Source organism: Perna viridis, chromosome 3 (genome assembly GCF_037379345.1).
Source record: "Perna viridis isolate PV_CMFRI_1.1 ecotype Kerala chromosome 3, ASM3737934v1, whole genome shotgun sequence".
In the NCBI taxonomy this organism is placed as follows: Eukaryota; Metazoa; Mollusca; class Bivalvia; order Mytilida; family Mytilidae; genus Perna; species Perna viridis.
The window spans coordinates 53,065,408-53,093,230 of NC_142447.1; the positions used below are offsets into that span (position 1 = coordinate 53,065,408).

The 27,823-nt window shown below is 34.2% G+C and overlaps 1 protein-coding gene across 3 annotated transcripts; it reads left to right on the forward strand.

Annotated features, from left to right (window-relative positions):
• The first annotated feature begins 4,317 nt into the window (after positions 1-4,317).
• Positions 4,318-10,693, forward strand: LOC148622883 (ileal sodium/bile acid cotransporter-like). Of its 3 annotated transcripts, XM_088573166.1 has the most exons (5): positions 4,318-4,458; positions 4,753-5,144; positions 6,470-6,674; positions 7,880-8,284; positions 10,549-10,676. In XM_088573166.1, exons 2-5 carry the CDS (start codon positions 4,768-4,770, stop codon positions 10,552-10,554), a joined length of 993 nt encoding a protein of 330 aa, XP_088429292.1. In that variant the 5' UTR covers positions 4,318-4,458; positions 4,753-4,767; the 3' UTR covers positions 10,555-10,676. The 3 variants fall into 3 exon arrangements, with proteins under 3 accessions (XP_088429292.1, XP_088429293.1, XP_088429291.1); XM_088573167.1 differs by lacking the exon at positions 7,880-8,284 and having other exon boundaries at positions 10,549-10,693; XM_088573165.1 differs by lacking the exon at positions 10,549-10,676 and having other exon boundaries at positions 7,880-8,368.
• Positions 10,694-27,823: the final 17,130 nt, after the last annotated feature.

Consider the following 27,823-nt stretch of genomic DNA (forward strand, 5'->3'; position numbering starts at 1 on the left):
TTATTTTAAAAGACTTTTTGCATAAACCTATATATGGTAAAATTACAAACATTACTTTTCATAAATCCTCTTTCAAGGGGGAGTTAATTGGCGGGAAAATGTTTTATAGAAATAGTTCTTTCAATATTACAAGAAAAAAAGTTCGGTGACCCCCAATTTTCTCTTTGAAATATGAGATAATGTCGATAAGTGTTCAATATACAATATTTTAAGGAATTTTATTTACCATTTTTTAATTGTAAACAAAACTGTCAAGATTCCCTACAGAATATATATATGAAATGTTGAAAAAAATCGCCTATATTTAGGGTCAATTATTTGAAATTAAGTTCAGTGACCTATATTTTTCCCTAAAATTTTACAGTATATTCGTTGAAGGTAATCTTTAAGAACAAAATAGGAAAAATCCAGTTTCTAAAAGTAAAAGGTATGATCTACCTTAAACAGAAAAAAACTATTGACATAGCTATGTAAATTGTTAAAGATACATTTCTGTTAAAAGAAAATCACGCATCAAGATATGATAAATGTTAAATTACATAATGATTTCTAAAACTCTAACTTACCCGCAAAAATACAGCTACGGTCACCACTCTACAGGACTACAATATTTTTCCTTTTATTTTGCATACATCTAATATAACAAATTCATGACCAAACAAACGTAATTTCATACACGATAAAAATTTACAGATCATATTCATCAGATAAACTTTGCCTCAGTCAGATTTATTCATACCGATTACATGATATTGTCCTACTATTGAGAACCTCGGGCAAAACTAACATACAGAGTGGTCCGCTGTTCATGCACACCAAGTTCGTTATCTTGACTCCAACTCTAGTCCCTAGTTTATTTTAAACTTTAAAGAAACTGAAGGCATATGGACATATTCTGGACATGGAGATCTGTGGCACAGTGACTTTATTGTAATGATTTATTACTGTTGTATATAGTTATTATTTTTACATGAAGTTTTATCATTTTTCGTTTGGCTAAACCTAATGGTTTTGGAGATATATGCCAAAAACTACTGTCTGACCTCTATGTTCTATTTTTAGTAACGGCGGCCATGTTTTTCGACGAATCAAGAATCCCCACGTCAGTTCTATGCACAATACCCCAAGAAATATTCATACCAAGTTTGGTTCCAATTGGTCAAGTGGTGTCAGAGGAGAAGAGTTTTGAAAAATTGTTAACGACGACGACGACGACGACGGACTCCAAGTGATGACAATAGCTCACATGGCCTTCGACCAGATGAGCTACAAAATGGCGGGTGCTAAATAGGTTATTGCTTGTCCTTTCACTTCCAATGAGAAGTTTATTCATGACCACAATGACAGCGAGGAAACTCACTGCTACGTGTATTTCAACTAAATGATAGACATTTGAAAAAAAAATAAAATCTTGGTCTCCATAATGCGTGTTATCATAATTATTATGCGTTATTTCGAGAAAATTTCGCGTTATTACGCGAAAACAATTTTTTCTAGCCTACGGAAATGAGCTCAGTGGGCTTTTGTACTAATGAGATGCGACCCTATTTGAACTCTTGATTTGGAAGTGTCCTTTTGTGCCAATCACATATTTTTAGCGGTTAATTGTATTATATGCACCACCCTACCTTTTTTCTAATTGTTTGAATTGCGCCAGAATGGGGAACTCATTTGAGCCAGTCTTCCTGTACAGATAGTTTGCATAATATTAATGAACTATGAATAATGAAGCATGTACGATATGCAGAAGTACAAATAACGCTGTGCACTGTCAGAAGAAGACGCTGTTCAGAGAAAGAGAACTTGTCACAAGTCTATATTAATAAATAAGGGTCTGAAAAATTCCCAACGATGTTAGAGCCGGACTTTCTGCAGGCGGTGTTGCCATAGATGTCACAGCGGTACGAATTCGAGTCCCGAGGAGGGAACGACCAAAAAATTGCATCGCAAATTCGACAGTTCTAATGTGACGACTGTATTCGCCACACTGCTCCATCGGATCAAATTGATACAGGGAAGATAATGTAAGTATAGAAGGGTCTGAAAAATTCCCAACGATGTTAGAACTCTCAAATTTGCAAAGCAAATTTTTGATCAATCCCTCCGCGGGACTCGAACTCTTACTGCTTGTGACATCTGTGGCAACACCACCTGCACAAAGTCCAACGCCCTAGACCATTCGGCCAGCTAGGCTTTTAATAAAAAAATAACTTTCGCTGGCCGGGTCATTCCTTCTCTTACATGTATACATATAAATACCAGAACAATCCAAGCATTTCCTGTATGTGTCGGTTTGTGTGTATAGAATTTACACTTTTATTGTGTATTGACTTTGATATGAAAAATGATTTGAGTGTTTATCTGTAGCTCTTTTTAAATATAGAAATCAAAATTATTTATTCGTTTTTTTACTACCTGTTCCCAGTCTGGACAAAGAAGAAGGGGAGTCGGACTAAATTCTTCAAAATATTCGAAGTTTTTCCATACTTTATTGTAAGTGGCGAAATTTAATGCAAAAATAATTGGCGCAAACGAGTTCATGTTTTTGTAAATGTGGGTGGCGCAAATAAACATTGGTGCAAATAAGTTGTGGCACAATATTCTGATAAGAATTCACTATTTATGTTGGTTTTAATATGGAAACAGTCATAAGTACCCCATACATGTTATTTTATTAGCAACTCGGCGGTTGTTTCTTGGAAAACAAACAGAGAACCGATGCACCTTGTTCATTATCCCAGTTTTTAGTGGAGTATGAAAAGTTGGAATTTGGTAGATATATTGTTTAAATGTAGTTAAGCATTTATACATAGACAGATGTAATATATGTAATGGTAAACAGGTGTAATTTAAAGGAAGGAAGAATGGTATCAGGAACGTTTCAGTCCCCCGTCGTATAACCAAGGTTCTCTCCTCAGCATCAGATGACACGAGACCACAATTAATTTTCAAGTGCATTTCAATATACACATTTGAGCAGATTAAAAAAATTCCACCGGCGCAAACTGAATAAAACTTCTCTGGGCTAAAGATATATACAAAGAGGATTTTATATATGAATTGTAGAAAGTTTTATCTTCATTTTCTGAAGTTAATACATATAAGCCGGAGATGGGGTAAACATGACAAATGAACTGAGTTAAAAGTCCTAAACTTTACCTTCTTCTACTGAACCAAATCACAACTTTTAGTCAGAATTGATTAATGAAAAAAAAAACATGTAATTTAAACCTATTTTCTACCAATTAGAGGCAAAACGTCAGCAAATAAGTATCCAGTAAAAATATGACAAAATGTGGAAGGTACCTACTACCAATGTTGGAACTATATTCGAAAACCAAGGGGAATTAATTGTGTTCTTGTACCAGATGGCTAATTTTCAAAATTACTGTTTTATAAAATATCAGGTACTTAGACAATACCACAGGATGAAAGCATGCATGGAGTAGGTGGAAATGGGTAAAAATAATAAGACCCTTTTCGATTCATTCTCTCACAATTTTAGTTCCAAAGGTTCGTGCGTTCTTTTTCCACATACCCCATGCATGCTTTCATCCTGTGGTATTGTCTAAGAGCCTGCTATTTTATAAAACATAGTAACTGGTTGTTAGTTTTGGAAGGCACCCCTGATTTGTACTAAAACTCAGTAATATATTTTTCAGTATGTAACCATGGCTATTGGATTTTATAACAATAATCACTTAATTACTTGACTTAAATGACTTGAACCTTCACACACCAAGAATTTCAAAAATATGCACTTTTTTATGACAAAACACTAGAAATTTCTGTGTGGACTGCCTCAAAATAGCTTTATTTCAACAAAATGATACCAAATTTTCTGGAATGACCTAACTGTATTGTACTATTTAAAGGATATCTAAATTGATCATAATTCATGTTATTGTATCCAATGACCTAAAACTTAAACAGTATTTTCCGGACATATTTAAATAAAGGAATGCCTTGGTTATACGTAGAAAATGTAACAACACTTAAATGAAGATAATTTATCTATCCTTAGTTCTAAAAAAAATGTATGTCCTAAAATTTGGTGTCAAACATGTAATTCTTTGTACAGTTTAAAGATAATTTATTTTGTCCTTTCTCAATCAGGTCCTTAGGTTTGAAGCATGTATACCCTAATAGTAGTTAAATAAGATAGACAATTTGATCCCAGAAAACAGTTGATGATAAAATGTTCGGATAGAATTTTTTAATTAGAAGGACATAAAACATGTTTATGGAATTTGTGTCGAAAAGCAAAACGTTTCAACAGGATATATATGACACGGTCACTATATCGTGATTAGATTATGATTACTTATCGTCCTACGTTGATAAAAGTTATCTCAAGTGAAACGTTTCTTCTTATGATAATGATTTCTTTTGTTGTCTAAAAATGTATTTATTTTCGTTACAAAGAGAGTTAGTTCAGTAGAGAAGTACACACATAAGGTAAGTGAAAAGTTGTCTATAACTGAAATCATGATTTGATTACTGTGTATGACTAAGTGAATGTCACTACTTAAATTTGTGTACCTATTCCTCTGACAAGCTAATAAAAAAAGAAACAAAATATTTCCTGACATCTTTCCCCATCTAAATAATCGAATGTAACACTTTGAAACATAAAATTATAAAATATTACAAACAAATGCAAACTAATAAACTAAGCTAGTATTTTTTTGAAATTATGTTCTTACTTTTATCTTTCATATGTGTGTGTGTGTATGTGATTTTTGTTTTTAGAAAAAGTCGAAAATTATGTCGGGGATTACAAACGAAAACAATTTCATCTACAATGGGTCTGTATCAAATCACACCATGGTACCCTCAGCAACTACAGTAGCACTAAAGATAGCATCAGACATAACCATTACTGGAACATTAATAGTTATAATGCTTGGAATGGGATGCACCATCGAGATTGAATGCTTGGTTAAACATCTACGTCGGCCAATTGGCATTGGAATAGGGATGTTATCCCAGTTCGTGGTACTTCCGGCTGTTACATTTGGTTTAGCGCATGCTCTTCAGCTTCTTCCGATGGCAGCCACCGGTATGTTAGTGATAGGATGTTGTCCGGGTGGCTCTACTACAAACATGTTCACTTACTGGACAGACGGAGATGTCCCCCTAAGGTAATATCATTCTATTTGAACATTTAATATAGGGTATTTCACAAAATTGAGACGCAGAAAACCATAATATGAGGTAGGCGAAACCTTATGCGCTCCCGAAGAAACATAAATTCAAACACTTTTTGTCAGCCCTGTTATTATTATTAACTTCCAAAATGGTAAAATGTGTTTTGATACACGGTTTTTATTATGCCAATGCATTCTTCTAATTGCCTGAACTATGTATGGGCCAAAAAGTCTGGCATTCTTAAGGAACTATGGGTTGGCATGGTCCGAAATGTCTTTGGATGGAATTGTTCTGTGTTGATAAGCTGATTACGTCATTTTCGTCAATATTCGGGTGCCATGATTAGACCATCCCTACTTTGGAAAAAGCTAAGATTCGATTTGTATTTAATCATCGAAGCTAGCGAATGTTTTCCGAGACTGGTGTGGTTTTCCATTGCATTTAAAAAGTATACGAAAATGATTGATTGATTGATTGTTGGGGTTTGACGCCCGAGCAGCAATATTTCAGCTATATTCAGGCGATGAATATGAAATGGATGATAAAATGGACATGAAATAATGATGATGATTAAATAAAAATGGGATGAGACACAAGGATAATATGGAGGACATATTTTGATTGCCATTAGAAAAAGGGGGAAGGGTAGGGTCGGGCAATTTAGCCTCCATAGCGGAGCGCAAAGGTTCCGACTCATATCGAATACCACGGCAGAATTCTTCGACGTGTGAGGAACGTGGCCTCTTTCCCAACACAGTGCACCACTATGTTTTACGGTCAGGTTTTCCGTATTATAGCCTGACAACCCCAGCATGTAACACGGCAGAGGTACCTCATTCATCCACCTGGGACACACAACCCAGTTGCTCTGTGGGCAGAGCGCCCTAGCCCCCGACTATGGTTCTGAGCACTATGTAGTCGCCTTTTACGACAAGCTTAACGCTGCTGTGGGCATATTCTTTTGCGGGCATATACACCCGGACCCGCACGGGGCTTTACGAAAATGAAGATAATAAGCTCGATATTTTATATGCGGAAACCGGATGCAGATGTTTTTTTTCGCCATAAGTATGCTGAACCCAGTTGATAATACAACCATTAACGCCCCTGCAATAAGTTAACAGCTACTACAACTAAGAAACAATACCCGATGTTGACAAATATAACGAGTGAAAAACACGTACATTTTATACACGAATTCGAAAAAGAAAACGGAAAATGAAAATTACGAGAACAAACGAGCAAGTAAATCGTAAGTTGTGAAATGCAACCCTTGAGATAAAAATCAAATTACACAAGTCATTCCCTTGTTTTGCAGTATATCAATGACTGCTGTATCAACTTTATTGGCAATTGGCATGATGCCACTTAACCTATGGATATACAGCCGTAGCTGGACGGACGAGTCATTGGTCATACCATACACTAATATTTTAAAGTCATTTGGTATGACCATTGGTCCTGCTGTTGTTGGTATTCTCTTGAGGTGGAAGTTACCAAAGGTAGCTAATATTTTTGTAAAGGTAAGGTGGTATATAGTAGATTTTTTTCAGTCCTGTCGTTTCTTACTTTAATGATAATACCGAAAAACTAGTTTTATATCTTTAACCATATATGATTTTCCATTTTTACAACGTAACTTTAGCTTTAATATGAGGAAGGTGAAACTTTAAACGCTCCCGAAGAAACGCATTTAAATATGTTTGTCAGCCCTTTGCTATTAGCTTTCAAAATAGTAAAATTTATCATGGTATATTGTTTAATTGTCCTTACACACTGTCATAGTCTGAAATATATATCGGCCTTAATGACCGGCCTTAGTAAAGAACTGTGGATTGTCATTTACCGAATTTTTTTAGGTCGAATCGTGCGGTATTGATGTATTATCAAGTCGTTTTTGTAAACTTTTAACAATCCCTATCTTGGAAAAAGCTAAGATTCGATTTGTATTTAATCATTGAAACTAACTAATGTTTCATATACCGATGTGGTTCTCAATTGCCTTTACCAAGATACGAAAATGAAGCTGCCACCATGAAGCTGGTTTTATTTTACATGCACAAACCGGATATTGATGGCTTTTCTGGCCATATGTATACAGAATCCAGTCGATAATCATCCTCCCAAGTCAGGGTTTTGAGGCCACCTTCGCTCCCTCGAACTCCCCACATCACTCATTCATATTTAGCGGGTATCGTCCAATCAATTCTGATTGGTTGCTTCTTCTCCGGGTACGAAGCACTAATGAAAATCGATTTCACATATAACGTCAGTGCAAAGGTAAACAATAACACGAGGACGATCCGATGTAGTAACTGATAGTTCTAAGATGTCACAAATGATTCAATGTAAGCAAAAATGATAACTGTAGATCATGTTTAGAGTCTTTGCCGAAAAAAATAGACATTTTGTAAGTTATATCGAAGAGTTTCTGTTTCGAGTGATTTGATTGGATGTTGGATCTGGGTTAATTTAGGTAACTCACTAGATGGCGCTGGACGATACCTGCTAAATATGAATGAGTGATGTCAGAGGTTTGAGGAGTCAAGGTGGACTCAAAACCCTTACTTGGGAGGATAGTTGATAATAAGTATATTGAATCCAGTTGATAATAATACATCCATTTATGATGCCACAAAGACAATTTACAAGAATAAACGTTGATGCAGCTATATATTATTTCAGTAGTAAATACCTAACTCTCACTACAAGATTTGTATCATTGCAGTGTGGATCTATTGCTGGTGCCATCAGTGTAGTGCTTGTATTAACGTTCATTAGCCTTAGATTTCCGTACATGTACTATGCATCATGGGAGATATATGTTGGGGCGTTCGTGCTTCCGTTTGTTGGTTTTCTGTTCGGATATATTGTAGCTGCAATATGTCGGCAAGACGCTGTTAGGTGTAGAACGATCGCCCTGGAAACTGGTATACAGAATTTTCCACTGTGCATGACAATTCTCATCTTGACATTTACAAAAGAAGTTTTTGCTCAGATTTCACTGTTTCCATTGTTATATGGCGTTACGTGTATCATATGCAGCTTGATGTTTCTCATACTTTACAAACTAATACAAAATGTTAAAATCAATCGACAGAAAGAAAGGGAGCAGTTTACCAGCATAACGATGGTAGATAGTTAAGATTTTTTTTGTCTTTCGTGCGGATCACTTGTTTCCTTGTACTATCAAACGATTAAATAACATTGTACAACAGGTTGAAAACTTATTAAATGTTAAAAAAAAAAATTCAAATTAAAACATATAAGATGTATGTATGCACTAGCCCGGATCATTGCTAAGCTGAGTACAAACCAACAGAGTCACGCGATTAAATTTAAACTCAAAGGAATTGAAAATTAACTTACGGTAATCTATGTTATTGTTACATGGAGTTATCTATCTTTACCTTATACTCTCAAGTTTATATACTAAAACAATAAACAAAACGATACAGAACAAACATAAAAGACTAAAACAGACCGATGAATTAACCATTGCATAACATTTTTCATGCATTTTAGAAATAGCTTCCATCTCGAAGTTTTCAGAATTGCTAACAGAAAAGTTCTTAGGTTGTCTTGATGAATAAGAGTAATCAAGGGAACCAAGGTTATAGCGGTAATCGAAAGAATGTAATCCAGGGACAAAGACCAGACATGGAAAACAGACATTCCCAACAAAGAACATAAAGTAACTAAAATCATACATACAAAGTAACAAAAGTAAATAAGCAACTCGTACTCCACTAAAAACTGAGATCATGGACCAGATGCACTGGTAGGGTAAGCGTCCTATGCTTTTCTAGAAACACCCGCCGAGTTGCTCATAAAAAGTCAAGTCCGGGGTAGACAAACGAGGAAAGGAAAAATATGACCCGTTGAATACATCAGTTTTCATAGTGCTGATGGATACACCATAACGATCCACGAGTTCATGATGACGACCATGAAACTTCTGTAGTGATGACTTCAATCTTGTAGCAATATAACCCTGTTCCAGAAGCCTATTTGTTAGAGTTCTAGCGCGATACAAAAAGTCTGCGTAGTTTCGGCAAGCTCTGGCATAACGTATGAGTTGTGATATGAACACTCCATACGCAGGAGCCGAAGGAATGTTGCCACAGATGAAAGGAAGGTTAACAATTCTGAATGAAAAGTCGTCACATTTGTCGTAAAGTTTCGTCAATAGTTTAAATCAAACCAACGGATAAGGACGTTAAAACTGATTTTCCGTTACCGCGGCAACATTTTGGATTTCAACACCATTCACAACCCGTAGATGCTAATCGGAAAGGTTTAATCCTGAACCATTTTCGGCGGCTAATCGGATAAGAAATCAAACGGATCACCCAACGAGACAAAACACTTGTGCCATCCCACTAGTGTTCTCGAGGAACTCATAAGCACATTCTATTTTCACACGGGGACTTATCCTTTGTTATTGTATTTATTTCAAGTCTTAAAGCCAAGGTCATATGTAAATGGACAAACTTTTAAAAAAAGCCCTTAGTCTTTGTATGGCAATCAGAAAAAACAAGTCTTTGAAATCAAGAGATCAACATATACAATCTCCAGGGAAAAAAAGGTTACCACAGTTAAAATGGAATCCATATTTCGTGATTCATAGGGCGAGCAAAAAAAAAGAGACAGAAAAACGACCAACAAATATAAATTGATAATTGACCAACGAGAGATATACAGGCACGGGTAGCTCGTACTCTCGTTCCACGCGGAGTCATTTTTGTTAGAGGCGGGGTTGTCCATGTGCAATATTTATGCTGGTGAAGTTGGATATAAGTTGTTTTCCAATTGAGTTCTATGGGAACACGTGACCTTTCATGCAATATACAAGAGTTTTAGTCAGAGCACACTTGGTCTTCCTCTCGTATTTATTTTGGAAAAAGGACAAAGGAAAAATCTTAATTCCTGTTACAATTAATTAATTGGTGCAGAATGAAATGATATTATTTGATAGAGTTTTGTCATGAGGTTTACTCATTCGTCTATTTCAAGTGTAAGTCCAAATTGGAGAAATGAGAGATGCGTAGTAGAGAGTGTAGTGTCCTTTATCGCTAGTTATTTAGGAAAGATGTAATGATGACATGGCGAAATGGCATTCTTTTTGCCATTCTGATCTTCAAATCTGGACATGTTACTAGTATTATCTCGGTGCGACTTCCACCTTGCAAAAGTAATTTGCATCATACTACGGAGCAACATAACACAAACCGTTTCCCCAGTCAGAGAAAAGGGGTTTATGAAGGAACACTTAATGAGTACTATTTTTTTATTTCCCTGAAACTTCTTGAATTTGCACGAGTTGCTCGTTTTTTTCTTTTATTATATAATGATACCTTTAAGTATGTATTCACACTAGATGAACTTACTTTTTAGATATAAAAGTACAACAAAACTGCTGTCGAGGGAAACTAACAACAGAAAAACAATACATTATTTTACAGACAAGATCTAGTTCTTTGAACAAATGTAGCGTGATAACAAACAGTGGCAAATTGTGACTTCAGACAGAATGTTACAATAGATGATTAAAAATTTACAATGTGGTTAACTTTATTAATTTAATTCGGCATGAGGGATCGCCAACATCTAAATTGCTGCTTGCTGCTGCTAAATCATGAATGTTGTTTTCTGCTGATTCCAACAATGAAAATAACTTCAAATCTCAACAAATTCTTTTGGTTTTGTCTCTTTTACAGTTGCAAATACTTGCTTGATGTACCAGTTTCAATATTACTTTGACTTATTTAAATTTCTGACTGTTCTCTTCGTTTTATCATTACACAAGAAATTTATACTGCAAACATTTAATAAACACTTTTATCACCTAAGTACGAGATAACACACGTTGACAGATAGTCTGCTTAATCTAGAAGATAGAGAAACCATCTTCATAATACCAACACTAAAGTGTGGTGGGAAGTCAACAACCTACAATTACTTCATAAAAATCAAATCTCTCATTATTTTGTGATTTAAATACGTATACGCTATAGAGTGTTCCATTGCAATGTTATTTTCCCGATAAATTTCACCAAGTAATAAACAATGATGTTTTTGTACCAGACAAATTGTTCCCTTAAGAGGAGTGCAAAATTTTTCAATGATTGATAACAAAATTATATCATCTTCTAACTTCCTAGTACAGCATATAACTAAGTAAAAGTTAGAAAATGGCATAGACCAACAATCTTTATGGCCATCTTATATTTACACTGTCTACATTTGCGTTTCAGTAACATTACCATGAACATGGCTACTGGCAACAATTTGACTGATTGATTAATATTTTTATTGACCAAACTTTACGACAAACGTTATGACTTTTCATTCAGAATTGTCAACTTTCCTTTAATATGTGGCAACATCCCTCAGTTCCTGCGTATGGAGTGTTCATATCACAACTCATACGTTATGCCAGAGCTTACCGAAACTTCGCAGACTTTTTGTATTGCGCTTGAATTCTAACAAATAAACTTTTGGAACAGGGTTATGTTGCTACAAGATTGAAGTCATCACTACAGAAGTTTTATGGTCGTCATCATGAACTCGTGGATCGTTACGGTGTATCCATCTGCGCCATGGAAACTGATTTGTCAAACGTGTCATAGTTTTCCTTTCCTCTTTCGTATACCCCGGACTTGACTTTTTATGAGCAACTCGGCGGGTGTTTGTGGAAAAGCAGAGGAGGCTTACTCTACGGGTGGACCTGGTCAATGCTTCCAATTTTTAGTGGAGTCCGAGTTGCTCATTTGCTTTTGTTACTTTGTATATATGATTTTGGTTACTTGAGGTATGCCTGAAGAATATTTTATGTATTGCATAAAGATGTTTCATGTTCATGTGCTATTTCAAATTATTTTATTTTTCCTTCATTTTTATCAACAATCTGAAGCATAATTTAACATAATCTCGTTACCTAGAGAAATATATTGCAATAAGTGTTGAAGACTGTGCCATTTTCTGTTTAAATTTTAAATGTTGAATGAAAACTTGATTCTAGGAAACATTTCTATGATATCAACTGTTCTGCTTTGAATCATTGTTTACAAGGGGGTGATGCAAAGGCTAAAGAATAGACTATGCCGTTTCTCAAGTGACTATAAAGGTTTTTTTAATTAATGAAACATAACCGCGAGCTTTTGAGTCTCCCTCTTTTTCTAATTCTCTAGAGTATCAACTACAACTTTAGAAATTGTCATATCTTTCATATATAAACAAAGAAAATTACTGAAATAACTCTGTTATACATACATTTACCATATATATAATGACAAAGAATTTCTCAGGCTAGATGTTTGCTAGTGTACTGCTATAGTTTGTTCTTCTAACACTAACCTAAGTTGCTGGTTTTTTTTTCTGCATTTCTTTGACACTACCATGCTTTTATGTATTTTTTAAAATTTATTTTGTATGGTTTTAGATAACCTCTTTTTACAGCATGACAGGTGTTTACATGATCAAATCCGAACACACCACAATCGATTATAACGGTATTCCAAATCATTATTGATGATGACTATTTTTTCCTTTCTTTGTTCTGTAATACAAATACTTTGTAAAGCGAACTGTAAATTGTAACACCAAAACTATGAAGTTCATAAAGAAATTAATTATTAATTAATTAAGGTAACACCTCGCAGGCTATGACACATATCAAACTAATAAACTTGATCCCATTAGTGAGATTAATGTAACAGACTTTGTGGAACGAATATAAGTACTTTACCTATACGTACTGTTTGTTGCTTATATAAGTCTTCTGTAAAATAACACTAATAGAAACAACATTTAAAACAAACCTATGAATCGAATTATGCAGAAAAAGTATTTAAACAACGTGAAAGAGTAATCAAGGAAACCAAGATTCTAACGGAAATCAAATGAATGTAATCCAGGGACAAAGACCAGACATGGAAAACAGACAAACACAACAAAGAACACAAATAACCAAAATAATACATAAAAAGCAAAAAAAAAGCAAATGAGCAATTCGGACTCCACTAAAACTGGGAACATGGACCAGGTGCACTGGTAGGGTAAGCGTCCTCTGCTTTTCTAGAAACACCCGCCGAGTTGTTAATAGTCATATCCGGGGAAGACGAAAGAGGAAAGGATAACTATGACAACGTTGAACAAATCAGTTTTCATGGCGCAGTTGGATACACCGTAGCGATCCACGAGTTCATGATGACGACCATAAAACTTCCGTAGTGATGACTTCAATCGTGTAGCAACATAACCCTGTTCCGCAGCCTATTTGTTAGAATTGTAGCGCGATACAAAAATTCTGTGTATTGTAGGCAAGCTCTGGCATAACGTATGAGTTATGATATGAACACTCCATACGCAGGTGTTGAAGGGATGTTGCCACAGATGAAAGGAAAGTTGACAATTCTGAATGAAAAGTCATAACGTTTGTCGTAAAGTTTGGTCAATAGTTTTCCTTTACCATCGATTTCTAAGTGTAGGTCAAGATATGAGGCTGACCTTACAGTGTCTGTAGTATTCTTTATCTCAAGTTCTTTGGGGGTAGATGCGATGTATGAAATCCCCGAAATTAGGATTGTTTAAAGAAAATACGTCTTCTATATAGCGGAAACTGATACAAAGGATCTAGCTAAACGATATTCTTTCTTTCGGATCAGATCAGCTATAGACTCAGCCTCATAAAAGTGAAGGAATAGATCAGCAAGTAGATGAGCACAATTTGTTACCATTGAAATGCCGACTGTTTGTTGAAAAACGCGTCCGCCACACTGGACAATTGTGTTGTCGATAAAAAATTCGAGCATTTTTAAAACATCTTCCTCGGTATATTTGGAAGGTGATTTGGAATTATCTTACAAGACAAGCATTACAAAAATACACAATGGAAACTTGGATAGTGTAATTCCAAGTAACTAAAGCACAGAAAGTTATTCTGAAAAAAATATACAGAATTCGCGCTTCAAGTTCATTTTGTTAAATGCCATGTTTCTTTGATATCAGAACCGTGCTAAATATGTAGGAAAAATGAATTATATAAGATACCTCTGCTGTTACTTACAATTACAAATAAAATATTCACAGCAATTTTTCAAATTGAATGATTCTACAATGTATCCTTGTTCAATTGATACCGAGGACGGAGCCCATATGTACATTCTCTGTCAAAACATGAATTGCTCAAAATTTGTCTGTCTCGCAAGTGGCGAATGCAGTTAAGATGTGATTGCTTGAACTTTTATCTCAGAAGCATCGCTAACTCCCGTTGGTCGATACATCAGCGATATAACAACATAACGGTGCATCATCAATAAAACTAAAAGTAAATTGAGTACAAATAGGACTGTCCCTCAACGGAAAAGCTAAGACCAGATTAGGGACGGAGTCCTAGTTACGTCCTTTAAAAGTAAGTAGGGGTCAGAAACATGAAAAACTCATTTGAACTTTTTACGCAGGCGCAGATCGGTTATTCAAAGAAGTCTTAAGTCATCACCCGAAACAGCATGGCGGTGCATAATCAACAAATTGGTTATTTGAGTACAAAAAGAAAAGAACATATAGCTCCGCCCCTAACAGGCAAAAGTCTACAATCATATTAAGAGCTCTATATTATTTACAGATTTTAGAATAATCAAACAACAGGTTTGTAGCATGTATATCATAATCTACATGTGTTTACTTTGAATACGTTTAACGAAGAACATTAACTTGACAAGTTTATTGACCTATGATTGAACGTTGTATGTTTAGTTTCTACCATCTGAATATGTTTAAAGAACATTAACTTGACAAGTTTATTGACCTATGATTGAACGTTGTATGTTTAGTTTCTACCATCTGAATACGTTTAAAGAACATTAACTTGACAAGTTTATTGACCTATGATTGAACGTTGTATGTTTAGTTTCTACCATCTGAATACGTTTAAAGAACATTAACTTGACAAGTTTATTGACCTATGATTGAACGTTGTATGTTTAATGTCTACCATCTGAATACGTTTAAAGGAGAACATTAACTTGACATTTTTATTGACCTATGATTGAACGTTGTATGTTTAGTTTCTACCATCTGAATATGTTTAAAGGAGAACATTAACTTGACATTTTTATTGACCTATGATTGAACGTTGTATGTTTAATGTCTACCATCTGAATACGTTTAAAGGAGAACATTAACTTGACATTTTTATTGACCTATGATTGAACGTTGTATGTTTAATGTCTACCATCTGAATATGTTTAAAGGAGAACATTAACTTGACATTTTTATTGACCTATGATTGAACGTTGTATGTTTAATGTCTACCATCTGAATACGTTTAAAGGAGAACATTTACTTGACATTTTTATTGACCTATGATTGAACGTTGTATGTTTAATGTCTACAATCTGAATACGTTTAAAGGAGAACATTTACTTGACATTTTTATTGACCTCTGATTGAACGTTGTTGTATACATGCTATATAACAGTATTGATGACCTCTGTAGAATAATGTGGTATATCTCTTATCTTACATTTGTAGAAATCAAAAATAACTTCAACAGCTAGATTGGATTTTTTTTTAACTTTTCAATTTGTTTTAAGGTATGAATTAGGTCATAGCATGTCAATTACGTTTTATATCTCAATACTTGTAACATAACTTCATCATATCTGGTGTCAAACAATGTCAACATCTTTCTTCTTTTCCGATTTTTAAAAAAGCTGTACTTTCTGTGGACAAAACACGATTAAACCAAGTTTCTATCTCGAAATATAATAACACAATCCTTGAGACAACTAGTATTTTAAACAGTAGACCGATTGCGACAGATATTCAATCCGAAACTTACTGGTAAACACAAAATTCTGTCCCCAAAAAGCTGTCTTGCGTCCGCGTGTATTAGAAGCTTTCTTTTGAAGCGAAGCTCATTGTAAATGGAGATAAGGAGGATCTGTTTCTATGGCACTCAACATTAGGTGGCCCTCGATGAATAGAAAAGCTTAATTTCTGTATGCTTAATTTACTTAACGTTTTTGACTTGTTGAATTTATTCGTGACATTTCACTGACATGTAAATTGTATTTAGAACCATTTCTTTAATGCATTTTGATTATCTTTTCTTGTCGTTTTGTACATTTACTTAAACATACATTAATCAATCATTATAGACTGTCTGTAAATCGGAAGAAAGCACGTCTACAAAACATGTACATCCATTGTAGTTTCCTTCCAATTTGATCCATGTCAATTGAAGATTTAGATTGAGATCTGCTTATCTGTTGGTGATTAATAATGATGATATAACTTCGTGCTAACATGAATAAAGTCGTATTGATTGATGTAGTCTGGTACTCACAAATTAATTGATAAAAGTTTTGTGTAAAAATGTAAGCACGTTGTAGCATCTCAAATGTGTTACGAAAGGAAATTGTACACTGTATTTAGATAAGTAACACATTCATTTATGTACATGTACAAGTATTCGGAGAATAAATCAGACGAGACTGCATGGTAAGAATAACATTATCAGATTACTGCAGTAAATCAAACCGACAACCTACGCACAAAGCAGTAGGTGCTATGTTTTATCCTCAATTATTGCCACCATCATCAGTATTGTTTTTCTTACATCTGTTTATTGGACTCACTCTGAAACATGTAAAGTAAAATGCGTTTATTGACATTGTCTTTCCTCCTTAACTTTTACAATATGAAAATTATAAATATAATATATAGTTAACATTATGTTTAAAATATACTATATATCTAACATTATGTTTAAATCCATAAACAAAAATGAAGAAAAACTTTGATTCATGTATGGAAAGCCTATACATATTTTTTTTTATTTTTTACGTAAAAGTTCACTTACTTCAATGCTATATAGACATTTATAAATTAAACATACGGGCGTTTTTATCTGAACTATTTTTGAGAAGATTTTGTTTTGTTTTCTTTCCTGTTGTGTAGGTTCGTTTTTTCTGAATTTCCAAACGCATACAGTTTACTGTACAAAAGGCAAAACTTATACTTCTCAACAATTCCAACATTGATAAAAATACGTTACCTGATGCATTAGAGTTGTCCAATATGTTGTAATCAAATTGGAAACTGTTGGTAAGTTTTGTCATCGTTTCTTTTGTGAACCTTGTATTATTTAGATTAATATCGATTTGTACTGAATTTTAGTAATAATAAGAGAGACGGAAAACTATATGCGTAATCTTTTATATAGACCTTAGAAGTTATTGTGCCATGAGAGCACGAAAAAAAAAAAGAGTTCAACACATTAACTTTGCTCTTTTTAATAAACGTGTCAGTCTGGAATTATAATCTATTTTTTTTTATAAAACTTATCATTTAAGGCATGCTGATGGATAGGTAGAATACAAACGTGGAACATTTTAAAAATCATTTTTATTCAGCTCTAAACATTTCTTGGCTCTTTAGGTACATTTATATTTTGAAATTAACTTGAGTTGCAGTTCATACTTTCTAGAATAACATTGAGTAGAACATGTACAGTTTAAATTTTCTTACAATTACTCAACAGTTCTTATAACATGCATTTTTATATCAAGTTCCGTCTTTGAAAGAAACATCAAAGCACTGTACGTGTTTCCGTCATAAAAGACGCTTTGCAGATATGTTTTGTGACAGGAAGACTTCGAATTCTACGGTATCCATCCATTGCTTTACTGAAATATATGACAAGAAAAGTAGTGTAAAATATTTCATAATAAGACTAATCAAGGAAATCAATATTATTCGAGCGAAATTATGTTGTTAACTCATAATTATTTATTTCATTGCTTTTTTTTTTACCAATTATGGGTATTCAGTTCTTAACTATTTTTGTTTGTATATTCGGAAAACTCTAATGAAAGAAGGTCACCATGCAACATTTATCTATCGAAAGAGTAATCAAGGGAACCAAGGTTATAGCGGTAATCGAAAGAATGTAATCCAGGGACAAAGACCAGACATGGAAAACAGACATACACAACAAAGAACATAAAGTAACTAAAATCATACATACAAAGAAACAGAAGCAAATGAGCAACTCGGACTCCACTAAAAACTGGGAGCATGGACCAGGTGCTCCGGTAGGGTAAGCATCCTCTGCTTTTCTAGAAACACCCGCCGAGTTGCTCATAAAAAGTCAAGTCCGGGGTAGACAAACGAGGGAAGGCAAACTATGACCCGTTGAATAAATCAGTTTTCATGGTGCTGATGGATACACCATAACGATCCACGAGTTCATGATAACGGCCATAAAACTTCTGTAGTGATGACTTCAATCTTGTAGCAACATAACCCTGTTCCAGAAGCCTTTTTGTTAGAGTTCTAGCGCGATAGAAAAAGTCTGCGTAGTTTCGGCAAGCTCTGGCATAACGTATGAGTTGTGATATGAACACTCCATACGCAGGAGCTGAAGGGATGTTGCCATAGATGAAAGGAAAGTTGACAATTCTGAATAAAAATTCATCACGTTTGTCGTAAAGTTTGGTCAATAGTTTTCCTTTACCATCGATTTTTAAGTGTAGGTCAAGATATGAGGTTGACTTCACAGTGTCTGTAGTATCCTTTATCTCAAGTTCTTTTGGGTAGATGCGATGTATCAAATCCCCGAAATTAGGATTGTTTAAAGAAAATACGTCATCTATATAGTGGAAACTGAGATTGAAGGATCTAGCCAAACAATATTCTTTCTTTCTGATCAGATCAGCTATAAAGTCAGCCTCATAAGAGTGAAGGAATGTATTGTAAATCTATGTCATTCTAGAAAGCAAAATATCGAAAATGGGTATGGTGAATATTTCAAAAAGGCAACAAACCCACCGACATGAATTTGTCAGCCAATAGCCGCCTATTGGTCTTCAATGAACGACGAGAAACCCTCACAACACAAGGCAGACTGCAGCTGGAAAAGTTGCTCACAAACGCTCAAGTAACATAAAAATAAACTAGGGTGAAAACGGAACTAGACATATAGAGGCCAGAAATTTCTGACTTGGTACAGGCGCATAAATGTGGTGGGGTTAAAGTATACCCCCTTCTTTATAAATATTGCACAATTCAACACACTAAAAATCAGTTGAAGAATGGTCTGAATCCCTTTTTGCAACGGAAATAAAGAAACTGGATATAAATTACGGTACATCATAAGACACAATAATGACACAATCCATGTCATGCCAAAAACTGCTTTTAAGTATAGTGTTTTAATTTCTATGAGCAAAGCAATGTTAATACCAAAAATGCTATCCTAATTTGGTTGTATCACTAAAAAATGATATATGAGGATATCTGCGTATAAAATAAATAAAATGAGGAGTTAAGACACATATTATGCATTATTTTTGTATACTACACCCCACCCCCACCCACCCCCCCCCCAAAAAAAAAATAGTAAAGAAAAAGAAGCTAAGCAAAACTATGCAACCGTTATATGATTACTATACTCTTTTAGTAATATAGCTGTCCTCCTAGGGAGCACATAAACTGAGAGAACTTAGAGAAATTGAATTCATTCAATTAGACATCACATATTTTTTATACTTGGTAGCTTGATGCATTTTCATTTTTAAGACTTCAAGGAAATCATATTGAAAAATACTATGAAATATTCTATACAAAGTATTATAAAAAAGATAATTTTTTTCTCATCGATCTCTGGCATGATCATTGTCTAGACTACTACTTACTTCATTTGTTATATTGGCATTTCTTATACATATTTTGTTATATCAGAGGCGGATCCAAAGGTTTACAAAATGGAGGTTCAAAATCCATCAAGACTCACGAAAAATGTGAAAGAGGTGCATTATAATGAATTGTGTAAATGCGACAATGCTATGTTTTTAATTAACTATGTGTTCAATGTTAGAACATGCAAAATTTATGACACTTTCAAATTAAAGTTTAAATTCATATATTGGTGTCCTGACCACTTTTATCCACCCCGTGGATTCGCCTGTGCATATCAATGCAGTAAATCTTCAAATTTTGATTAAAGAGCGCATTTTATTGATTGAACAGTCTATTCCGTCATTACTTCGAACAAGCGTGATACATTTGTAAATCGTGAGACCATTCTCTTGTGACAGAATCATATTGCAGATGGAAAACAGATATACACAACAAAGAACATAATATAACTAAAATTATACATACAAAGTAACAAAAGCAAATGAGCAACTCGGACTCTACTAGAAAAAAATGGGAGCATGGAATAGGTGCACCGGTAGCGTAAGCGTCCTCTGCTTTTCTAGAAACACCCACCGAGTTGCTCATAAAAAAGTCAAGTCCGGGGTAGACGAAAGTGGAAAAGAAATCTATGACTCGATAAACAAATCAGTTTTCATGGTGCTGATGGATCCACCATAATGATCCACGAGTTCATGATGGCGACCATAAACTTCTGTAGTGATGACTTCAATCTTGTAGCAACATAACCCTGTTCCAGAAACCAAACTGTAAGAGTCATAGTGCAATACAAAAAGTCTGTGCAGTTTCGGCAAGCTCTGGCATAACGTATAAGAGTAACCAAGAGAACCAAGGCTACAGCGGCAACCAAAAGAACGCAATCCAGGGACAAAGACCAGTCATGGAAAACAGACACACACAACAAAGAACATAAAGTAACTAAAATCATACATACAAAGCAACAAAAGTAAATGAGCAACTCGGACTCCACTAAAAACTGGGAGCATGGACCAGGTGAATCGGTAGGGTAAGCGCCCTCTGCTTTTCTAGAAACAGCCGCCGAGTTGCTCATAAAAAGTCAAGTCCGGGGTAGACAAACGAGGAAAGGCAAACTATGACCCGTTGAATAAATCAGTTTTCATGGTGCTGATGGATACATCATAACGATCCACGAGTTCATGATGACGTTGTGATATGAAAACTCCATATGCAGGTGCTGAAGGGATGTTGCCACAGATGAAAGGAACAATGACAATTCTGAATGAAAAGTCATCAAGTTTGTCGTAAAGTTTTGTCAATAATTTTCCTTTACCTTTACATATAAATTGTAATAATAAGAATCGAAGGTTCTATATTCTAATTTTCAAAATAAAAGCGTTGACTGGTCGTACATTTTGGACATGAAGAGCTAGCGTGCATTTCTTGAATTTGTGTTACGGTCAACGCTTTCGAACGTCGATGAAACATCAAAAATGAAGCATTCAATCCTTAAGGAAAGACAATGTGAAATGTTACCAAATCGCATTTCGCTTCAAGCCATTGTCATTGTAATCTGTAGAATAAGTGTTTTTTTTTATCTAAGGTAACATGGTTTGATGAATGGTTTTCTTTATTTCACTTTAAGGAGAGCTTTGGCAAGAGTACAGGTCTAGCTAATTGATCTGTTTTTTATCAATACATGTCGTTTTGATCTTGAAACAATACTCATAAAAGATGCATTTCAAAATAAATAATGACATTCATGACACAACCCTATACTTTCTGTATTTTGTAACACTATAAACATAGTTATAAGCCGACCATAAATAGAATCGTATGGCATTCGTATATTCCACCAAAATACGTATAATTAAGATTATGTAACATTTACTGTTTTATGTAAGGATCGAAGAATTGTTCATTGCGCAATTTTGATAGGGGTTGATCACGTCATTCTTTGTATAAAAATGTGAAGTACGTCTGTCTTATGTCCTAAACAGTACTGTAGCAACTGTCTTTGACATTATTATTTTAACATAAAGTATTTATGGTGTGTTAATGTATACTTGTGCGGTATATACTGTGACAAATGAAAAAGAAATTAAGAGAAAGAATGGTATTAATTCATCTTTTTTTAAAATTTCTACCATAATTGCTAGCTTCGCTGACGTATTTTAACATTACAATTTGAATAATAATAATGATCAAGCAACACTTATTTTTGACTCAGCGGAATTTTAATAATATGTTTTCTCATATACTAAAAATAATACGATACACTGCATTCTAAGAAAGTCTCTATCTTTGAACACTTGTAATTACTACATGACTAAACATTTCTTTGCTGTATGCATGACTAACAAGACGATAATGAAGATAAAGCTAAACGTCTTTACACACACAATGTAAACCCCTGGAGAAAATATGTCTGTTATATAAATACGAAAATAAACTATATAATAGATTGTCATCGACATGGTGCTCTGAAAAATCATATTGTTATAATGGGGGAAAAAGAACGGATATGGTGAAACTCATCAAATTTACTGGCGCATAACCTATATGAAAAATAGTAGATTCATTCGGAAATCACCAAAAGGTCTTCACCAAGTTTAAAAAAACACCATATACGAATTATGTAGGCCCCAACAAAAGTAAAAATAATCCACTGTAACAGAACTATTGTTCAATAAATAACAAAAAAAAAACCCCAAAAACAAAACAAAAAAAACCAAACAATCACGCACTAAATTTCACTCAATAGTACATTCAATTCCCTCTGTGGAATACCTCGACATACATTGCATAGACATAAGGAAATATTCACGTAAAAATACTCACATTACTGAACATCTTTAAAAGTTACAAAACCATTAAAGTTTCCCTCATTAGAAATAATTAGTCACTACAATTCTAGTGGACATGATTTTGAGTAGCAATGCCAAGAGCTATATGTACAAGACATGATTAGGTGTATTACCTACAAATGACGCATATAGGGATGCAATTTATGTCAAAATAAAAATATCTTTATCTTTGAAATCAAGTTTTAAAAAATAGACAATGATTTGAAATATTATACTTCACTGATAATATAAGCTTTTAAAGGCAGTTGATAAATTCTGACGTTTGGTTTTATAAAAGTACTTTCTAGACTATTTTCTAGAAAAAAAACTGTGAGATCATTCGCAATACCTTTAACAAACAAGAACCTTCAAGTGCTTTTATATATTATTTCAACGTTTTGTATTGGCGAAAAAAACTAAGTAATTAGAAGTTTGTGATATCGATATCGAAAAGCTTTATCTTATCTTTTGTCACAAATTGCCATAAATTATAATATGAAAGCTGAAAAATTATAGTGCAGTGTCTAAATCAAGAACAAGGCACACGAGTACCATCATTGTTAGATTTGGTCAACTTGAGTATCTTGAATATAGTTGTCGAAGTTAAGATTATGTACGGCCACATAATCATCAAGATATATAAAGTATTACTAAATTCATGCAGCAGATCATATTTACGATGATTTTTAAACAATTTAACAATTAAATGTGATTCTCTCGTAACATCGCCCATGAGTGGAGTACAGTTAGTGTCCATTGGAATACCAACGAGCTGTCAGTAAAAGGCTTCAGTATTTCGAATATAAATATTGTCAATTAAAAATTCAAAGCATTGATCATATCTAAATATGTCGAATAAATGAGTTAACTTTTTGAAGCACTGAAATAATAATAATAATAATAATAATATTAATAATAATAATAATAATAATAGTAATAAAACATGCGCAAGCCGCAATTTGCACAGCGGTCCGTTTCCTTTACCTTACTTCATCCTGCACAAGAACATGAACTTTGACCATAGCATTAAAATTATACAGAGTAAGTTTTTATCATGATATTTTATATAACTATACGCCAAGAGAAGTGAATTATAATATAATATTCACGAATTTTTGATTTACCTAGAAGTACGTGTATACACGAATGGATTGAGGACAAGTTAAGTCAGCTGCATGGGTTTCGTCTTGTTGGTTGCAGATGGAATCTTTGATTAAAAAAACTGCTTTACAAATTCTTTTTATGAAGGATTCGATGTTCTATCAACCTTTACCATGAATGAAAATATAAATGTTAACAACGACATGCCCACGGCGTATAAGGAACGGAAAAAAATTTTAAAAATAAACGACAACAACAAGAACGTACGATAAATACCCCTATTATTAATTATTTCAATTTATATTTTTTCAAGACGACATATAGATACGTGTTTAGTAGAATACAATTATTTAACACAAAAAAGAAATGATAATGCTGATAACGCAGTATCTTAACACTATCTAGAAATAGGCAAAAGGTGGCTCTTTTTACCCACGTGATTACTTTCAATTACCTTTCATATGTAGTGATACTCCAGGAGCACATGTTGCACTACATAGACTGTAAATAGAGTTCAGCAGATTACGTAAAATCAACAAGAGGTTATGATGCCTACAATTTAAGGCAACTTTAATTGCCACAAGAAAAAGGGAAGGATGGGTAAGGTCGTGCAATTTAGCCTCCTATGGTGGAGGTTCCTACACCTATCGAATACAACAGCAGGGTTCTTTAACGTGCGAGGAACGTGGCATCTTTCCCAACACAGTGCACCACTATGGTTTGCAGTAAGGTTTTCCGTATTTCAATAACTGTTTTTTATAGCTAAAGTTTAACGACCACCCTTATATATCTACCGGCCAGTGTTGCGAGTCCATTACAATGAAACGGACGGATTTAGTCCGTCTTAATATTATTTGATGTTTACAGTTTTACGATGTTTCTAAAATGTGAAAGGTGTCAATTCTTACATGTTTTTGGCTTATACGACCTTTAAGGAATGATTGTTATGTTTCTGTCCACGAAAAATAACCTCAATCAGGTTATTTTCAAGTGCTCACCACGGTGACTGTTGTTGTCAGTAGACAGAAAAGGTGAAATAGTAATAACATATAATTCAACTTTAGAATCAAGATTTAACAAGTTGCGCACATAACAACACATTGGTAGACGAATTTTTTATCCAATCAGAAGAGGTGTTAAGTCTAAAATAAAATTTATTTAAAATGATTGCTATTTGTTATTTTTGTAGGAGATAATTCCAAATCATCTTCCAAATATACAGAGGAAGATGTTTACAAAATGCTGGAATTTTTAATTGACAACATATTTGTCCAGTGTGGTGGACGTGTTTTCAACAAACGATCGGCATTCCAGTAGTAACAAATTGTGCTCCTTTACTTACTGACCTATTCCTTCACTCTTACGAGGCTGATTTTATAGCTGATCTGATCCGGAAAAAAACAGAATATCGTTTGGCTAGATCCTTTCATCTCAGTTTCCGCTATATAGATGACATATTATCTTTAAACAATCCTAATTTCGGGGATTTGATACATCGCATCTATCCCAAAATGCTGGAATTTTTAATCGACAACATATTTGTCCAGTGTGGTGGACGTGTTTTTCAACAAACGGTCGGCATTCCAATGGTAACAAATTGTGCTTCTTGACTTTCTGACCTATTCCTTCACATTTACGAGGCTGACTTTATAGCTGATCTGGTTGAAAAAATGAATATTGTTTGGCTATTATCTTTAAACAATCCTAATTTTGGGGATTTGATACATCGCATCTACCCCAAAGAACTTGAAACGAAGGATACTACAGACACTGTGAAGTCAGCCTCATATCTTGACCTACACTTAGAAATCGATGGTAAAGGTAAAATATTGACCAAACGTGATGTGTTTTCATTTAGAATTGTCAACTTTCCTTTCATCTGTGGCAACATCACTTCAGCACCTGCGTATGGAGTGTTCATATCACAACTCATACGTTATGCCAGAGCTTGCCGAAACTATGCAGACTGTTTGTATCGCGCTCAAGCTCAAACTTCTAGGCTTCTGGAACAGGGTTATGGTGCTACAAGATTAAAGTCATCACTACAGAAGTTTTATGGTTGTCATCATGAACTCGTGGATCGTTACGGTGTATCCATCTGCACCATGAAAACTGATTTATTCAACGGGTCATAGTTTTCCTTTCCTCGTTTGTCTACCCCGGACATGATTTTTTATGAGCAACTCGGTGGGTATTTCTAGAAAAGCAGAGGGCGCTTACCCGACCGGTTTACCTGGTCCATGCTCTCAGTTTTTAGTGGAGTCCGAGTTGCTCATTTGTTTCTGTTTCTTTCTATGTATGATTTTAGTTACTTTATGTTCTTTGTTCTGTATGCCTGTTTTCCATGTCTGGTCTTTGTCCCTGGATTACATTCTTTTGATTGCAACTATAACCTTGGTTCCCTTGATTACTCTTTGAAGCTTAAATTTGAGTGTCAAAATGTCCAGAACTATTGCTGTTCTTGTGTAAAAAGCAGTTGACAAAGGAAAATCCAATTTAAAACGTGTTCATTAAACAATTTGTAACAGAACTTTCTCCTTCGTGTAGAACTATCGACTTAACTTAAATGGATTAGTTAGAATGCAACAGTCTTAAATTATTCCATTACCTGCCACAAGGGATAGTTTACATTCCTACGTTAATTTACTTGACTGGTACAAATCAACGATTGACTTTCCAATTACAACGTTATGACACATTTATTCTTGTATTATTCAAAAGGGTTATAATCTCCTTGCCTTCAAAAATTCGAAAAGCATTTGGAAATTAACACGGTGATTTGCACACAGAGAGGGCGTTATCTACTTTTTTGTTTTATTTAATATTGGTCATTACATACAATGTGGAATCCACAATCTTTAGAAGTAAATGGTATGTGTGTAATTGATAAGGGATAAACAAAAAACATTAACTTGATCTTTCGCCTCGGCTAGAAAGGCTAGAAAATGTTTTAAAAGAATTTGCTACTACTTCTTTCTTTTAAAGAAATATTTTTTCACACAGTTATATAAAAATGAGCATTGCAGAATTGTAAAACGAAGACATTTCATAGTACATACATTGTCAGTAAGCTCTAAGTCTCACAATTCCAGGAAAGTAGGTTTGATTAAATTATCAGTGTTGTCAGTCAGCTGTCAGATATTATACATATTAGGTCTTTTCGTTGTTCTTTTATATTGATGAAGTATCATTATTGTTTATAATTCCGAGGTAACCACGAGACAATATCTGTGATATTACAAGAATGCCTTAGACATTGTTAAGTGGTTGCATGGGATATTTGAAATACTTTACGAGAAACAAGTACTTTCTCCTTACGCTGATATTTATGCGAGGTCAAGGTAGGCAATATTCCCATTTCCATTGATACGTTTTATAACAACTTAAGGAATGATAACCATTGCTCTGTATATTTCATTTGGTATAAATGTTCTTTTGAATATTTCCATTGAGAAGAAATATTATGTTCAAAGAGCAATTCGGGTGTACTTACATCGGATTAACTATCTACTTAGTATTGTTAAATTGAATTAATAACTTACATATGTCCCATCATTCCCAAGACGATTAACCAATATAAAACAAAACTCATTACATAATCGATGATTCTGACACTTAAACCTTTTGTTCAAAGTAAAGAATAGAATAAATTAGTAGGAAGTCGTTGTTTTCTGACATCATTTCCCTTGCGTAATGTGGCACCATTAAATAAACAGAGAAATAAACTCACCTTCTTAAATTTGTTATATGCCTACCATAGGAATTACAAATATATGCATATTTATGTAATAGGACTAGAAGAAACCAAAGATTAAGAAGATGGTCCCCTTGGTCGACCAATATCTCAGTCCACGTTTTGCATCAGGAAACCGCAAAACGTTTTTGCAGATGGATAAACAAGATCCTGTGATAAAGAATAGGTGGATTTTGTGGATAAAATTGAAAGATATTCCCCTGTGTCCAAACGTATTAAATATAAATTTCGTTGAATCATTAAATTTATCATACTATATTTGAAACAAACCCATTTTGTCTCATTA

What these genes read in the sequence shown, in the direction of transcription:
- LOC148622883 (XM_088573165.1), top strand. Translation starts at nt 4,768, where the DNA reads ATGTCGGGGATTACAAACGAAAACAATTTCATCTACAATGGGTCTGTA. An exon ending in GACGGAGATGTCCCCCTAAG is followed by an intron (nt 5,145 to 6,469) that starts GTAATATCATTC and finishes CTTGTTTTGCAG; the next exon opens with TATATCAATGACTGCTGTAT. An exon ending in TAGCTAATATTTTTGTAAAG is followed by an intron (nt 6,675 to 7,879) that starts GTAAGGTGGTAT and finishes GTATCATTGCAG; the next exon opens with TGTGGATCTATTGCTGGTGC.